Source organism: Ruditapes philippinarum, unplaced genomic scaffold (assembly GCF_026571515.1).
Source record: "Ruditapes philippinarum isolate M1 unplaced genomic scaffold, ASM2657151v2 ctg16823_1_1_1_1, whole genome shotgun sequence".
Lineage (NCBI taxonomy): Eukaryota > Metazoa > Mollusca > Bivalvia > Venerida > Veneridae > Ruditapes > Ruditapes philippinarum.
In genome coordinates, this window is record NW_026852695.1 from 23,234 (window position 1) to 42,194 (window position 18,961).

General features: G+C 32.0%; 1 protein-coding gene and 1 long non-coding RNA gene across 2 annotated transcripts; one reads left to right on the forward strand and one right to left on the reverse strand.

Moving 5' to 3' along the window:
* Positions 1-386: 386 nt before the first annotated feature.
* Positions 387-18,843, reverse strand: LOC132721304 (arylsulfatase I-like). The gene is made up of 14 exons (XM_060705587.1): positions 18,635-18,843; positions 8,670-8,781; positions 8,386-8,437; positions 7,826-7,929; positions 6,342-6,448; positions 5,848-5,912; positions 5,157-5,258; positions 4,699-4,762; positions 4,066-4,163; positions 3,504-3,640; positions 2,649-2,707; positions 1,665-1,788; positions 1,023-1,183; positions 387-787 (listed from the first exon to the last, which is right to left on the reverse strand). The coding sequence occupies exons 1-14, from the start codon at positions 18,735-18,737 to the stop codon at positions 600-602; spliced, it is 1,476 nt and encodes a 491-aa protein (XP_060561570.1). The 5' UTR covers positions 18,738-18,843; the 3' UTR covers positions 387-599.
* LOC132721323 (uncharacterized) lies at positions 14,239-17,845 on the forward strand. Its single transcript, XR_009624448.1, has 3 exons — positions 14,239-14,309; positions 16,217-16,528; positions 17,715-17,845. It is a non-coding gene; the product is annotated as an uncharacterized LOC132721323 (long non-coding RNA).
* Positions 18,844-18,961: the final 118 nt, after the last annotated feature.

Below are 18,961 nucleotides of genomic sequence, written 5' to 3' on the forward strand. Positions count from 1 at the left end.
CTGTGAAAAGAAAATAGAACCTTAAAAATAGACAAGACTTAGTATTATGAAACAATTACTAGTTTATTTGTTATGTTTTTTTTATTTGGGAAACAAACTACATTTTATTAGTTGACAATTTTACAAGTTTACACCATTAATACTGGCATCCATTGGAGAATTAACAACCAAAAGTAAGTAATAAATTAGTCCAGTTTTATTTATACACATATACACTAAATTGTGACAGTTCTTTTATGACCCGTTTTGCATTTCAAAGCACTTAAATTGAAATGTACGTTTATTGCCTCGCTGATCTTTGTAAACGATATAATTCATAATGTGACATGTCATTAACTACGGTGTTCCATTACAAATAAATAAAGAAATATGAAACGCGAAAAGTCGATAATTTCAAGTCTCTTCGCGTTTTCGACTTTTTCGTCTTCGTCCTTTCGTGTTTTCGACTTTTCGCGTTTTCATATTTGTTTATTCATAAGCGAATGTCCTAACGGAACACCGTAGTTAACCATTAAAACGAAATACATTCAGCCCTAGTTGTGCGTATTATGCAAAACGTTCTCACAAATCTTGTTTGAGAATTGTCGTCCACTAAATCCTCACGACATTGGTTTCTTACACCAACCGGGTGTCCACACATTGCCAAAATATTTCGGATTAGCTGCCGGATCTTGTGGTGGAATTTTAGCGGGTATCAGGTCTTTTCTGTATTCATTCATGCGTTTTAAAAGTTTCTGAACCATTTCCGGCATGTCGTCTGCTAGATTTTCATACTCGTTTGGGTCGTCTGAAATTGTTGATATAAGTTTTATTTAATACAGTTTCCTTTATGTGTTCATGTATATTGTTTTATACGAAAATACATATGAAACTATTCCCTCATTGTGAAGTACGGTTCATCTAGGTTTATTAGAATTTAACTTATGAGTAAATAATTAGAATGCAATGTAAATGGCATTACTATTTTGTTTCAATTCAGTATCCACATAGGTCATAAACTTACATGTAATCGATTTTTATACCTTTCAAGTTAAATAATTTATAGTAAGATTCATTCCCGGCTTTTAGCCTTTCCTCAAAACTAAATTCCTCTTCCAGCACCTCCTCTGTGTACATTTTATCTGGTGGGTACCAGCCATTGTATAACCCAGTGTTTCCCGCCAATAATTTAAAATCGCCCATTCTAAAAAGTATAGATAAAATCGTATGTTAGAGCTACGCCAAACTTTAAAAAGTATGATAACACCATATAACTCGTCAAGAATAACGAAAAAGGCACGTAATGGATATCATTGTTGGCGGACAATTTATTTTCCCTAGTTAACCAGTACTGCCATATATAAATGAATGTATTCAGATTCAGTCAATACAATATCGACATTTTGGTACAAATATGAACATTAATACAAGATAGCAGCTTCTTTTCTTTCTTCATGTTTAATTTATAGCCACCCTAAAACCAAAACATAGATATACAGTAGTAGAGAGTATGGAATTATTTACCTACAAGCAAAAGTCCAAACACCATTTTCAGAGATTCTTTGTTCGAGTAATGAAATTTAACTCGGTGAAGAGATCCTTTTTTAAAATTATTTCGTAATTGATGTAGTGAAAGTGCCAGGACTTGAAAAGCTTGAAAATATATTTACATACAACATAGTTACCTAATTCCAGCATGGCCTTGTGTCGCTGGAACAGTGTCATCTAAATTATAGATAAATTCAGTCCGTTTACCGTTTGACCCGGAACGTATAGCATCCCACTGTGATATTCCATCAAGACTAGGCTCTGGAAGAATTTCAAAGTAGTCATAGTAAAAGAAAGGTTTTTTATACATGCAAGTTTTCTAATGTCATTTCTATTCACTAGAACGATACGTTATAAAATAATAAGATACTATTTTCCTCTCTATTTTTCAAAGCCGAACCACAGGCGTTCGGCACATTTGTCTTGCCAGTAATGGTCAAATTATCATAAATTACTATCCAGCACCCGTTTTAATATACATATAAAGATAGTTATTTCGTTCATGATGATCAAAGGGAGATAACTTTATGATTTTTTTACCATCATTGGCAAGACAAATGTGCCGAACGCCTGTGAGCCGAACGTAACGCTATGTAAAGTCCTAAAAAAGTCAAATCAGTAAGTTTATAGCCATGCAATTTCAATGGTTGCTATGGGGGAATTCACTTAAGTAGCACTTGAGTCTCAAACACTTTTTTAAAAGATGAAGAACATTTGGTACCGTTTATGAAGCATAATAGACATGTTATAATTTACACTGGTTACTTTAGCTTTTGTGCGCGGTGTCCGTGGCCGAGTTGTTTAGGTCGTTGACTTCAAACCACTTGCCACACGTTGCTGCTGGTTCGAATCCCAAAAGGGGCTTTTGATTATTTGTTAGGTTGCTATTCGGATAGCTTACGGAACGTACCTGAAATAATGTACGGAGGTACACCTGTGGCCTTCCTCTACCAGTAAAGCTAGAAAGTCGTTATATACAATGATATAGTCTATACTGTATTTGTGCGACGTAAAACCCAACAACAACAATATTTTATCAGCGTTTTGTAAACAAATAATTATAAGAGTTGTGATTTAACATACAAAAGTATTTATTAAATGAAGAAATAGATTATCCATACCAGGGGACAGACCGGCAGCTGTAAGTATTGTAGGGTGCCAGTCTACTGCATGCATTAATCTGAAGTAAAAAAGACGTTTCATTTGTATATACGAGTATATCGTAGAAATTGATCAGAAGTGTTTCACAGATAGATCAGAAATAGACCCTACATGTTTCAATAACTTTTTTTGTATTCTATATGAAATTGATGAATTGACTTTTTTTATTATGTGAGTATTTTTTTATTACAAAATGATTTTACCCGTGTTTTGATACAGCCGTTCTATAAACATGCAAATGATTAGAGCTGATATTAAAGACCCGTTATGCCTTTGAAATGCTATTATTTTTCTTTCTCAAAACCTTTTTGTTTTTGGTATTCTGTTACAGTTTAAAAAAATACTTATTTGCCAAATACATGAATTATCTTATGCTTCTTTTGATCTTTTGGCAATTGGTGTAACTGCAGTGAATGAGTATGTTGTATGGAAGTCAAAATACTATACTTTGTTTACGACACACTACTGCACATATTCCTCAACTGTAAAACATCTAACATGCACTGAATCCATCATTAAAACAGTATTAAACTCATGTTTGACATCTCTAAAGAATTTTGTCGATATAAATTTGAGGCATTATTCGCCTTTAAATAGAGAAACGAAACTCTATATCGAAAACAGTTATTCATATATAAACCAAAACATATCACATACAGAGGCCTTAAACAACAACAGCATTCTTTAAACAACAGCATTACATCAATTTAAATGTGAAATGGTATCAAAATATAGTTGTCTATTTCTTAAATGATGGAATGGTGACACAACATGTGGTAGCGATTGCCTGGAATAGCAAAAGGTAAAAAATGTACCCATTAAACACAGAGCCTGTCTTTTCAATACTTGAACCGGAAACAAATCCTGGCACTCTGGTTCCACCTTCCCATATTGTAATTTTACCGCCGCGCAGAGGCCAATTATTACCATGGTAAGGAGTCCAGCCGCCATTCTGAAAATGCATTCAGAAATGTTTGTCAAGAAGAAGAAAAACAAATATTTATGTTGGAACACCAAGTCTTATACTTCTGAGTTCAATTAGTTTTCTAGGGTCAATTTGTACATTCGTACGTTCCTCACAAAGATATCTATTAAAATGTACTGATCATTAAGTATTCCACTGCTTTTATATCAGCCAAAATTGGTGAATATAAACCGTCTCATTACGAGCATATTAAGTCTCAATGCCCATAAAGCATTGTTTTTTTCCCCTTATTCATTGAATGTAATGTATTCTCCTTCTCAAGGGTATGTCATCGGCGGATTTTACGAACAATGTTCATATAGGGGCTCCTAATATCTCCAATAGAGGTACTCATGTTAAAATATCACCAATTGATTTCTACAACAGAAATTAAAGAAAATAACTTGACTTACATCTGGTGTAAAGAAGAATATAGTATCGTCATAAAGCCCTTTCTTTTTCATAGCCTCTACGACACGCCCAATAGCAGCGTCTAATGCCGTCACCATACCTGTGAATTATTAAAGATTTACTATGCAAATATTTTACTAAAATATTTAATCACAGCAATGTATTGAAATCTATGAAATTCTTCCTGTTTATGTCTCATTTAAATTAAAGAACGAATAAAAGTTTACTATGTAGGGGAAGCTGCGTTCCATATAACAGGACAAGTAAAGTTGGTCTTTTCTAAAAAAAACTACCAGTTATTTTAATGACACTATATATTCATATTGTGACGACCTATAGTGTGTAGAATTTTAAACATATCTACTAAGTGTGAAGTCAAAACATGTTTTTTTTGTGTGTTTTTTCAAAGATGTGGCAATTATTAATATTTTCTAATACCAAATTTGAGCAGAGTATATCTTTAACATAAATTACAATGAAACACTTGAATATTTATCACTGAGTAAAATGGAGTATCAAATTGGAATTTGAATTCTATCTTTGAAAAATATAGTTCTGTGACATTTTAAGATGTTAAAGACTTATTTAGAGATTTATATTTGATCTGATTAGATATTTTCACTAATCTTACATACCACAATATGTTCTTCTCCCCGGGGTTTCCACGTTCGGATACAAAGCTTCGTATTCAGGAGGTACCTTAAAAACCAACAAACGCAATATATATAATGGTTTTAAAAGGCTACAAAGGGACATCCGTGGCCGGGTGGTTAAGGTTGTAGAATTCACTTAACCACCCATTCATCGCTGTGGGTTCGAATCCCGTCAGGGAGTTTGAATTCTTTTATATGTAGAAGCTATCCAGCTAGATTACTGAACGTTAGTGGTTGTACTCAGGTGACCGCTCGTGCCTTAAATAATGCACGGATTGTTAAATGTGATCTTCCTCCGCAAGTAAATCTGGAATGTCGCACGGTGACCGCTACAGTGTTTTTGAATGTCCTATAACTCAAATGTTCGTTCGTCGCTTTTTATTCTCTCCTTTTATCTTTTATCGTTCGTTCTGTTTATATATCAACAGACAGTATCTTACCTCTAAAGGTTCGTGAACGTTTTGGTAAGGTAGGTAGAGAAACAATGGTTGACTCTTGTTGTGTTTAGCTATGATATGTTCTGCTCTATCCGCATACAAGTCCTGTAAAATAATTATATTTCATACCTTGACGACCTTTAGATATTATTCATTGTCATATATAAAACTCTCATATATACATATTCTTGAAGCTTTCAACAGAACAAACTGTAAGATACATTGTCTATTTATTCAAACCTCAGGTTTATACATGAACTAGAAAAATATTCTAAATTTTTTCGGATATGTACAAATAAATATTAAGGGAAACAACTCTGAAAGTACTTAGTCCTCATTTGAGGAAGAGTTATTCGTCGATAGGCAGCTGTTACCAACAAGTTATGAATTACTTATGGTAGAAACTATTCATTTATACTTAATATAACAATCAGTGTATAACAATGTATATATAAAAGCCGCATAAGTATTAAATAATCATGGCAGCTTTACTTTGTTTATGGAAGAAAGTTAAACTACGCTTGATGAATGTGTATAAAACACGGACTTCTTCCGAAGGTAAGCCTTTACAGTAATCATACTTTATTTAAATGCTTTTTATTCTTACTTATTGTTTAAAGTAAGGTAAAAGCCTCCAAAACCTATATATGTTTTACAGTATCCTATGTATTTATTATATGTAATTTTTTCTTACGGCTGAGTACGACCCGTTCTTGTCCCAGACAACGTTATATCCGTCGTGGAAATCTAGAAATTTGTCTGAAAATAAAATAAAAAATATTATACCGAGATAAAAGTCAAAAACTTCATCATCATCATCGATATCATCATCATCATCATCATCATCATCACCATCATCCATCATCATCTTCATCATCATCGATATCATCATCATCATCATCATCATATCATCATCACCATCATCCACCATCATCTTCATCATCATCATCAACGAAAATATCATCATCATTATCATCATCAACAACAACAACAACAACAAAGACAACAACTAGAACAACGAGAAGAATAATTCCACGCCACCCCCAACAACAACATCGAAAATTTGAGCTTGTATGAGTTAACTTGCTGGAAAAAACATAGCCCAAATAAGCAGCCCGAATTGAAGTTATCATTAATTGCCATAAATTTTACTGACTGATTTCTAAGGATTGTGTGAAACATATTTACCTCGAAAATGGGTGTAATAGTCCGACCGGCTGTTGTAGTAACCATAGAAGGAGTCGAACCCGCGGTACTCCGCTGTACACTCCCAGCTACAGAATCCCAGATGCCATCTAATTATAATTTTAAAGATAATATAATTATGATGTGTAAATAAATAAAATACACTTACAAAAACAATGTACATATTCAAAAGAACAAAATACATTTTGCAATGATATCTGATTAACTGACGCGGGAGATATCGATTTTTGATTTTATTGATACTATACTTTTACAGAAGGGACACACATTTGAAAAGCAGTCATCTAAATTTACTCTGCAAGAATGATTTAAAAAGCAAAGAATGTTTTTATTTGGAATATTAAAATGTTGTTATTTTTAATTCCTTTGGGGTGACAAAAAATGGGCTAAAGTAAATGTTTCAAATCGTTTTAGTTTTGGGAGAAATTTTTAAAGTTTTTTTTCCTAATTATTTTTTTTTTGGGGGGGGGGGGGGGGGGGGGGGTAACTTATTTACTTGTGAGTAAACTTTTTCATGTCATATAATTTAGTTATAATGTATAAACATTACGTTTTAACAAACAAAAGTAGCAGCCGACAGCTACTTACATACACATGTATTAATTTACGACAAATGTTTTCACGTATGTTTTACATTAAGATAATACATAAAAAAATATAAAGAATTTCTCATGGTGTCAAATGAAAATATGTACAATATTAATATACACTATTGACGTCATAACCCTATCAACATTAGACTGTAGCCAGTCATTTATGATAAATTAAACTTGATCTAAAAATAAAAAGTAAACGAAAAACAACATGAAAAAAAGGTCGATACAATAGTTAATTCTTGTTTAGATATGGCCAAATGAAAGGCACAATATATGCCTCAGAATTGCATATCATTTTATTTATGTTTTGAAATCTTAAACACGTGTATATTAATGTTATGATAACATAATTAGAGCATATTAAATTAATGTAGGCAGAACGTGCAATAATGTGTCGTAAAAGTACAGTAGTATTTTGACTTCTACAGTATACAAAATAATTATCTATAGTTATATACCATTTATATATATATATATTTTAAAACTATAACAAATCACCAAAAATTAAAGTTTTTGAGAAATATTTATCAATGAAAGCATTGCGTAATGGACCTTCAAACGACCAGTACATATACACATACAATGGCATTCAGATCACTTATAGTTTGCAGTCACTTCTAAATCAGGGCTTTTTAAAAAATAAATTACACCTATAAAAGTTTCAAAAATGGCCGTTTTTACACAAGTAATATGCAAAAATTTCGATTATTTAAAAGATTGCAGTGCAATAGATTAGCAATATCATAACAATACGTGTACCAGAAAATGAAACAAAATTATCCCAAAGGAATAATAATTTCCTCCTCGTTCGTAAAATGCAACAATGAATAAATAAATAAATAACTGAGGAAGTTTTTAAAAATAACATACTTTCCAATAGCATGGGTGGCATAGCCAGCTTGTTTCAGATGTTTCGGAAGAAACGTCATGTTTAAAGGTGAACAGACATTTTGGCTGTTACCAATTACCAAATGCTGAAAATATCCACAAATATCATTCAAATAATACATACATTTAAGTCATCGACGTTAACATTCAGCGTTATAATGTATAAGCCAAAAACCAAAATGCGTCGTTTTTGTTAAACCTCTTGAAGACATTTAGAAACGACTTCAGTTCAGCAAAAATACATGCAGTTGAACTTGTCAGAAAAAAAATAAACAAAGCATTAAAGCTGAATTTCTTAGAAAATAAAACACTTATAAATGAAGATAATAATGAAACTTCAGTGTTCATGACAAAGAGACAAACACTATTTCATATACAGTTTTATATTTTAGCCTAGATACGAGAAGTTATGCAACATGAAAATAAAAAGTTTTGTAAACAATATTCGTGCGCTGAAAATGATGGCAGATGCAATACTTGTTCGGTTGTTGTAAATCGAATGTGTTTGAAAAGATATTAGGGTTCATATGAAAAATACAGACCTGCAAACCGGCTTTGAATGGATAATACCCAGTCATAAAGGCATGTCGCGAGCTGAAAAAAAATGGAAGAATGTATATCCTTTTAAAAAGGCGTCCTAAAATGATTCTATCAACCAGCTCCTAATTAGCGCTTCACATTAGGAAATAATTTAATTAGATCTGAACTTTAATCAGATTGTGGTTCTATAAATCTAACGATTTTGAAAGAATTGACACACATTAGTAAGTCAGGTAAATCATTTAAGTAGATGAAATTATTTTAGAAATGTATCATCTATACTCACGGCGAGCAGACTGGTTGAACATACGAGTGGTTAAGAAGCACTCCCTGGTAGGCGAGTTTATCAATATTAGGTGTGATCATAGATGGGTTGTGGAACCCGACATCATTCCATCCTGAAAATAGTGTAAGCACACACTTGATGTACATCTAATTGCTTACCCGCTTATTTTAAGGGCAACAGCAGTCTGTTACTTGGAGACCAGACGCCGCTTCAACAGCGACACATTGGCAGTAAGAATAATAAAAAAAGACTTTGGAATAAGACATTTGTCCACAAGGCGATCGAAAAGTTCAGTGTTCCAGTTTGTACATTAAATTTAGCGTTTGTTTTGAAGTGAAACTGACTTAAAAACTTTGAAATTGTGTAGCCAAACCCAGATCAAAGCCAACATCATTGAATGCGGTCCCTGAATTATGCTGTCTCTTCTAATGTATGTTTCTGTTAACAGTACTGTTAAAACACATGCAAATTGCCCGAGATCGAATTAGCGTCATTGTGAAGTAACTATTATGACCCAATTCAGTGACACGTCACCTCTATTTTTTTTTATAGTTTCGTGATTCACGAAAATAGACTACAGTTGTGCCACTGGTATAATTTTTTATGTCAAGATATGGTTAATGTTTACAATTAACGCATGTTATGTATTTTTTCTATTTTTTAATTCTAGATTACGTGACATAAACAAAATTGTTTTCGTGTCTAAATAACGGCTGGACGTAACGTAAGAAAACACGTTACGTCGATTTATAAGAAGGTTGTATCTTATATTAAAGGGGCTACACTGAGGTCTGACGGGTAATTTGGTGTCCAAAAAAAATGTATACAAATTTCCCCACAAATCACAATATTATGACTAAAATAACAATAACTTACACTTTAACCAACCCTCTAACAACAATTATGCTAGAAAATGCATATTCACATTAGCTTTTGATGCAAAAATGAAAGTTGGTTTTCCCAGACATGCACAGAAGTTACCCACAATTCATCGGGTATAACTAAAATACGCAACGGACATTTTTGGAACAACAGAGTAAACGGGGGTAAAAAAGTCTATTGATTTTTTCTCAACTCTCTAACCTATCATGTTTATATAACTTGAGTATAACGAAGAAAAACTGTATAAAAGATATTCAAGGTAGCAATTTCGTTGTCTTGAAAAATCAAACGCCAGCGAAGCGGTCATTTTCTAGACAAAACGGAAAGATATTATATACATGTACAATTATTTTCATTGACATTTCAGTTTCAATTTCAATATTCTAAGGCAAACATAATGCATCGGTGATATTTATACTAAAACGAGCACAGTGTAATCACACTAATAAAAGTATTTAACGCTATCTATAACGTATTTAAATCAAATACAGTTAATGACATGTCTCATTTGATTTGATTGTTTGTATTTGGGATGGAGTGGGGGTTACGTCACACAAAACTGTGTAGGTCATTTTGGCGACTCTTCAGTTTTACTGGTGGAGAAAGAACTCAGGTGCCCCCTTTGCAAAATTGTTTCTGGCACAAACGGGCATCTGTGTATGTAATGAGTGACGTTTCGTAGGCTATCTTGATAGGATCGTACATACACGTTCCACACACAATTACATCATATTCATACCATAGGCAAAATTAAATGCACGTTCTCCTATTGTAACAATATGAAACCCCAGAAAAAAACCTATGAACTAGCTTCTGAATGTGGCATTTCTATCGTTACCCCCCCCCCCCCCCCAAAAAAAAAAGAATGAATACATCAATGGGCATGCTCTGGAGTGTTGGTATTTATTACCTGCACTCCAGTTACGCACTGTGCATGTATATGAATTCGATTTAACTCTGACACGTTTTCAACAGAAAAGTCTTCAAACTATGATACAATAAATGTTTATGATTCTATTAGAAACTTGTTTAGAATTTAATGATTTTTTGGTGAAAACGATATAGTTTACTTGTACTACAGATAAGATCAAAGTGCTGAAGGCACTGAAGAAAAAACGGATAAACTATCACATTTTCACTCCAGTTTCACAGGTAAATTAATTTTATATGTCGCGGTTTACATCTAAATATCAGCTAACCTTTGCTTTTTGAGACTTTTGTTTTTGAAAATAATCTAAACGAGTAAAATAAATCCTCTTTTATAGGCAAATAATTTAATCAGTAGCATCCCCGATTTCTCTTTCATAAATTGGTTTTAGCAAATTCTTTTCTATTCAAATATTAAGAACATTCTGTCAGTGACGTGTCCTCTACTTGAAATCTTCCTGGTGTGTTTTTGTCGATAACAGGAAGAAAATGACAGTCTGTTCGTATCATTCGGTAACAGGAAGAAAATGACAGTCTGTTCATTTGATCTTGACTGTGAAAAATCATGTTTTGTGAACCAATTTATCCTGCCGATAAAGATTTTGCAAGCAATCTGGTGGTTTATGTTCTAGTGCTTACACTTAATTTTTAATTCCAAAGAACATTTCTTAGGAGACCTTTAACGTTTGATTACGGTATAATCACTATAATCGAAATACTTAGGAATTAATTTTAATTCCTGTTACTGTGAAATTTTTTCGTTCACGTGTTTAAAATACTTAAGTAGCTCTAAAATTTTCAAAAACGATATCCAGTATTTCCGAAACAATTTACAAAGGCTTTTAATACACAATCTTATGAATCTTAAAGTATTACGAAAACCACCCATTTAATCTCCAGAAATACATACGAAAAACAAGATAAATCAAAAGGCTGCAAGCTCTGTGGTATTTTCTGATCTTTGCAATATAAATCGCACTGTACAACTGTATTATTTTCCTGTATAAGTTTATTTTTATGTACTATAATTCTTCTTGCTTGGTACCAGAGTTTGAAACATTTTGCATGACTAGAGTTGCATCAAAAATCATTTATGTTCATTTTTATGACAGCCACACTTTATCCTTGCATATCGTGGCTATTTCCTTAACAAAGAAACTTTATAAAAATAATTGCCTTGAATTGTATTTGAACCCCAGACACACTAAACGAGCGCGTTACCCTTGCACCACGGAGAAGATATACGAACAATGCCTGAATAAAATCAAGTAATACTAAATTTAGATTTTTCACTGCATTTCGGGTTAATTTCGAGGTTTTTGTTCAAGATAAATCTGTTCTTTAACATTGATGTAAATAATTTAACAAAAATCTCGCCAAAACAGTCCGACATGTATATATTCCACTACTCGACAGTCAGATTTATTTGTGAAATAAGCTCTCGACATCGCTTAAAATAGCATTTTCATTGATTAAAATGATATTCATCCGCGTAATTTGTGAATGTGCATTCATTGACAATTCTATAAGCCAAAGCTACTTTTAAACTTTGAATGCGTTGTAATTTGTTGGATACTTATAACAAAATGAAAATATTTCTTTCTTTTAAATCGGTAGTTTTCAGGTGTTTTAAGAACTGTTTGTTGTTAGTTTTGTCGTGAAACCGCTGTGTCAGAGATTGAATGTTAGCTTTGTATTTCCTAATCTTCGATCAGAAATACAAAAAGGAATGGTAACATTCAATGAATACAACACCCACACGACCAAGCAAAACAGGACCACAGCTAAAATATCAATGAAAACATTAATTTCAGGCTTTCAAGTGGTAAATAAAAAGAATAAACAACAAAAATGAAAAACAGGAAGAAAGAAGAGACAAAAGTAGAGAAAAGTAAAGGTTTTCGTGCTATAAAGAAAGAAAAGCAGCGTTCTCTCCCTAACTTATTTATGCAATGAAATGCATCCGATCAATATTTAGCCATTGTAGTTTTTGAAACCAGTCACTCGTGTTTTCAAAATAGTCGGGAAATGAACCCGACTTTTTTATCAAAACATTTACAAAACTATTTACAATGAGTATGCCATGATAAACAGGCTATAAGGAGTAAAAACAATGGTTTATATATGCATTGCCCTTTACCGTCTAGGAGTTGGAAGTATTATAAAACATAGTTTAAGCAATGGTTGTTGTATGAGGTGAGGTTAATAATATCTTACTGAATTCTTAAAGTTACTTTTACTTACCTGCCCTTCACATTTGTCTTGCTGTATCATGATTTTGTTTGTTTCGTTTAATTTGAAAGAAAGTTAGGGTTTAAAAAACAACAACTATATAATCAGTTTTAAGTTTATTTCACTAGTCACGGCAATAACCCTGCTGTGGAAGCTTGACTATGTCGGGGGCTGCGTCATGTGAACGTTGCCGTCGCCTTGATTGTCTTTATTCCAGTTTTCCTTTTTTACTCTTATAACGCTCTCAATTTCTTTTCCACCGGGAAGCTTTCAATTTATTGGTAACATTAAAGCACAGCTCAATTGACCCATCACTAGTACGGAGGCCTTCTAATAAGAAAAAAATTATCAGGATATCTGCTAAATCAATAATGATAATAATAATATTAATAGAGCCAGATTGTAACTCTTTTCCGACCTTCTTGATAATGTTTACCATGTGCATGAAACAGGTATCAATTACCTATAGTTTTGAATGTCTAGATCAAAACATAGTAATCTTTTCATCAACAAAGTTTACATCCAATGCGGATAAATATGCAAGTATGTATGTAAAATGATAAATATTAAATTTCAGATCTATCTAGCAAAGGAGATCGATTTTTTTCTTAAAGAATTTTAATTATGTGCACTAGACATACATTAGAAATATTATCTAATAAAGTTGAAGCCTAAATGTCCTATAATGAGGCCGGATTCATTCTCTATTTAGCCAGTGCTTTCAGTGCTTTGATCAGAGTTAAAGAGAAAATTCTGGAATAACATTCTGTGTGTGCGTGTGATTTTTTATGCTTACAATACTCAAATTCATGTTCGTTGTATAAAAGGTATTACGAAGTTTTTTTTCCTGAACGGGTGTCAGATAAACCAAAGTGACCTTTGAAATAGGACCCATTACACTGATTGACAAAGTAAATTTTCTTAGCCTAGCTATCATGATATTTTATCCATTACAAAGTTAATACATAATATTTAATAATTACACGAAAGCTCTCAAATTAACATAGAATATTTGTATAATTTGTGTATGTCAGTTTCGAACTCCGTACGTTTAGCTAAATTCATCATTGTAATGGAGAAAAAAACATGATTACAACAATGTAATGCTTTAAATATATTGAAATTGCTTTTGAAAGATTTTTCTCACAAGAACATATGTGAACAACAAGAAATTTAACAAACAAACCCATTATTTGCTTTTAAATTTATGGATTGTTGGTATATTCCGGTTTCGCACTTTCGTTGCTGCCGATACACAAAAAATTCTCCGTTTCGCTTTTTAGTCATCCCGAGAATCATCACGTGACCGTTGTTTTTATTCAGATTTGCAAACTGAAAGGTGTTTAAACGCTTTTCCCACAAAATTGGAGAAAATATGTATTTCAAACAACTTGCCAATCCAAAGAACACATATCAATGTATCACTGATTCTGTTTGAATGTCCCTAACTCGCAGGTAACAAAAAAATATCGGTTCGTGAAATTTTACTTTTTTTTGTGACATTCGGCCGTACCTCAGTGGAGTACCTTTAAGTTATTAGACAATGAAAGAGCATTGACAAAATTACATGGGTATATTAAATTACAGGAATTACAGAAGGTAATTTTAAGTTATGTTAATATAGATTGCACTTATCATAATATACAAATTAAATAATCCGTTATATTAATATATACTTATAAATGAAATAGATTTATTGATTCAAAACGCGTGCTTTTCCTTTTTTCGTTTTTTCATAATAAAATCTTATTTTTCACTGCAACGAAATATATTTTCCGTATTTTCACTGGTGTCTTGTCGGACTACTTTCTTCTAAATTCAGCCGATACACAAACTTTTAGGGGAAATCTTTCAAATTGTAATGTTAAAAAAAAGAGAAAAATGTATTATTATGATAAACAGAAAATTCAAGTTTTTTTCTATAAATACGGGATTTATTTTCATCGAATGGTATAAAAACTATCACATTTTACTCGTGGCTACCTCCACTTGTGAAATATCTATTTTCATACCATTAGATGAAAATAAATCCTATATTTATAGGAAAAACTGGAATATCCTTATATTAATAATATTAATGTTTATTGCACGAATTATTTTAATTTTAGATTAGAAAACTTAAATTTATTTAAGGCTATTAAATTTGTGATATGTCGAATGAATTACTAACATTTTCCAAGCATACCATACATTCAAGAAAGTAATGCATTGTTTTATCTTATTTTATTTATTTCTTTTTTTTACATAAGGAAATTTAACGACAGATCAAATAGATTACTTATTTATTTCAATACTAACGTTCTTTAAAAAATGTGTTTGAGAAGCAATCAACGATCAATCTGTATATTTGTAAATAAATGAACGAATGAAGAAATATTGTAATTTACTAGGAATTCATGTTTTTCCGTTGTTTTTTTTTTGTTGTTTTTTGTGGGGGAGGGGGTTGGGGTTTTACATCGCACAAACATAGTTTAAGTCATATGGCGACTTTCCAGCTTTACTGGTGGTTTACTGATGGAGGAAAACATCAGGTGTCCCTCCATGCATTTTTTTATCAGACATGAACGGGCACTTGAGTAGAACCGCAAGTGTCCAATAAGCTAGTATGATAGCTTCCTCACAGGAGAGAATCCAAAGTTTGTCGGAATTTGAAACCACAGTGAGGGGCAAGTGGTTTGACGCCTACGACCATAACCACTCGACAAAGAACGCCCTTTGTATTCAATCCTTTAATAATAACAAGAAGAAATCAAATAGAGTTATTTTAAAAATTTAGAAAAAATTCTTTCTCGTGATTTTCATCAAGAGTATCTTTAATTAAAAATCTTTTGTAATCGGACGAGTTTCTGTACTTAATATGCACAAGTTGCAGGAAAACGATTAGAGAAATGAAGTCAAAGAAATTCGTGAAATAAAAACAACAACAAGAAATTTAAAAAAAGTTCATCGACATGTCATCGAGGCTAAAGATTTTTATTTTATTGCCTGAAAAAAAAAAGTTATTACAATCAACTCCTAGATTTGTTTCATCAGTATTAAACTTTTCAATAAGCGTTAAAGTCATAAACTACGCTAATTGCTGGACCTTGAAATAGTTTGGATGCGTAAATTATGCAGTAAACAACTATTAATTATGCCAATCTTTGACAGAAAAATTTGCATTTATTGCGCCGAATTTGAAGGTGTATCCCTGGAATGTCGCAAATTTATTTCTCGAAAATTATTTTTTGCTTCCCTTGATCTGACTAGGAAGTGTAAACAAAAGTGGCATCGCCCGTTTTATATGTTCGATCTGGGATAAAAACAAGTGTTATTTTTTTATGTCCCAGGTTCGGTATCCATCGACTTATGCTAAAAACTTATAAATACATACACACATAAAAAGGGTTCCTGAGAAAAATAAACAATGTATAATATAAGTGAAAAATATTGAATTATTAGTCTTACATTTGTCCAATAGAAATATCAATAGAACTAACACTGCGTAATTTAATTATATATTTCAGAACAGCGATAATGCATTATTTTACTACATCGATCCTGGTAGTATGCGCATGCGCATTGGTCAGCATTCATTGTCAGCCAGTTCCGTACGCGTCACAGCAAAATACAGGGCCATTACAACAGATAATGTCACAGGCGCAGCCAAACCAGCCATTCATGTATAACAGCTGGGGATCGAACCCCTACAGTTCAACAAGCTCCGGGCTTTTCTCGGGAAACAATTTTTGGCATCGTCTGCTAATAGGATGGTACCGGGAAGGTTTAATTGACGTAATGGATTTGATGAATTTGGCTTGAGATATAAAACAAATACGGTAAGTCTTCTTTTTTTATAATTTCACGGTTTGTTGAATGTGATTGTTGTTAATTTTCTCTTTGAATTAGATTTATAACTTTTTGTCAACCCATAAGTTATTGCACGGTCAAGAAAAACGTTTTATTTGAAATACTGCACTTTTTTTTTGTTTTTGTGTTGTTTTTTTGCAAGTAAATTTCATTCTTTTCAAATGACACTTAAAGTTATTTGATATATTTTCTATACACTACGGTGTCCAATTAGGACCATCCCGACATAATTGTTACTTGAAAAAAAAACGAAAATACGATAATGAAACGTCAAAATAACGAAACTACGATGGTGAAAACTTGATATAGTTTCACAACCCTGGCTCCGTAATTTCGACTTTTCACCATCGTAATTTCGTTGTTTCGAGTGTTGTGTGTGTCGGGATGGCCCTTACGGGACAAGGTAATATATAATGAGTAATATTAAAAAATATGACGTTAGTAAAGTGAATGGATACCATGGTGTTGCCCTTAGTGATTATAATAAATATATTATACAAATATGGACTTTTTAGCTGTTGAATATGATGTGATATGTACTGAAAAAATTAATATTGACCGAGGCGATAGCCGAGGTCAATATTAATTTTTCAGTACATATCACATCATATTCAACAGCTAAAAAGTACATATCTGTTTTATTATATAATTTATAAATAGCTTTTATATGGCTTATCAAATCTGCCATTGCATATGACGGAAATCATTATTTTTCAGCTTGTCTACTGTTTCAATAATTTGGCCCTTTCCATTGGCATGCTAATCCCTATTTTTCTTAAAAATGAAAAACAGTAACTAAAATAGACTAATTTGACTCTGATGTACACCCAACTCAACATTTTTTTCAGAATAATAACAACAAACTTGGCGTTACGTCATGTCAAAGTCTCGTGTCTTTTAGGGATTTCCAGAAAATCTATTTTTAGAAGAATAACCGGTGAATATACTCTGAAAATCTATTTTTAGGAAAAAAACAGTGAATATACTCTGATATTGACCTGTTATTTTTTACAAAAAGTTGCTTGTTAGCCAATCAGGGAAAGGCATTTCAAAGCTATTTATAGATTATATAATAATAATTATTATTCTATTGTGAAACGATTTCTTCATGTTTGTATAAGGTATAAACAACCATTTTCCTTTTTTTCATTTCAGGAGTTTAAGATCCCCCATGATGATTATAGTACCAAACTAACCACAGAATTACCACCGTTCATTTCTTCATAATTTTGTATATTAACCGATCATTTTTGTATCTTTGTATAAAATATATTTATTGAAATGACTTCGTTATATTTTTTATTATATTTTACTTTAAACTTGTTTAAGTTACAAGCTTCAATAATGAATTAAATAGAGCTGATGAGATATCGTCTTGCAAATAGACATTCAGAAGTATTTTATGATAAACAGATTCAAAAGCAACAAAATTCATCAAGATATGTTTCGATTTATTTAGCTTCTTTTTTACTTTTGATTGGTTGCTTAAATTATGGGGGAAAAGAACGAAGGCATTTTATTTTCCCTTCGCCTTAAACAACGAACGGTTCGAAATGGCGAAAGAAATGATGGTACTTGTAGTACACGTATGCTTTTAAAAATCATATCGCTAAAAATAGCATAACTTCTTTATTACTGATACACATTCAAATTACGCATTGGACAGGAACACAATTTCAGTTTGTTCAACATAAAATCTTTCCTTTTGTTAAGTGTTTATTTTCGTGAATGGACCGATTTTACGATCGCACGAAGAGAAATGAAAAAAAAATAGAGAAACTTTCATATAACGACCAAGTTTATAACCGATCATTTGTTTTTATTCCCCTAATGAAGGATTCTCAAAGACTTGTGAAGTAATTTACTATTAGTTAACTGATTTTACAGTAATTTTAAATTACAAATTGTATCAGTAATATAATTATGTTCATTTTACCCACTTTAGTGTGTTTTTTCTTTATTATTTCGTTACCGTTGGCAGGAAATGTTGAAGGTTATACCATACATATACAAAACAGGAAGTACAACTAGAATAACAATCAAGTGGCATATAACATACAACATATAAAACATACCCAGATCATCAGCCACTATAAACACAATGTTTGGTCTCTTTCCTTCCAAGTTATGAACACTGGTGATCAGAAATATCAAACTTATTGTTATTACACTTTGCATTTTGCATTATCACTCAAATAACAGCATTGAAAAATAAACGAAATAAAAAAAACTACATACACACAAAGCTAACCGATCTAAATAAATACTTGTAATATAATACTGCGTAACCATCGACTGTTTTACTGTCAGTCAAGTATAAAACGACACAAATTTAACAAAAATTCACATACGGGTACTTGTTCTCAAAGGCTATTAATGGCAATATCGATTTTATAACTTCA

Bases quoted from the DNA above. Each gene is read 5' to 3' on its own strand.
- LOC132721304 (XM_060705587.1), bottom strand. From the start codon at position 18,737: ATGCAAAGTGTAATAACAATAAGTTTGATATTTCTGATCACCAGTGTT. The intron at 7,930-8,385 runs GTCTGTATTTTT...GGATATTTTCAG, and splicing joins CATTCAAAGCCGGTTTGCAG to CATTTGGTAATTGGTAACAG. The intron at 4,763-5,156 runs GTAAGATACTGT...TTGGTTTTTAAG, and splicing joins ACGTTCACGAACCTTTAGAG to GTACCTCCTGAATACGAAGC.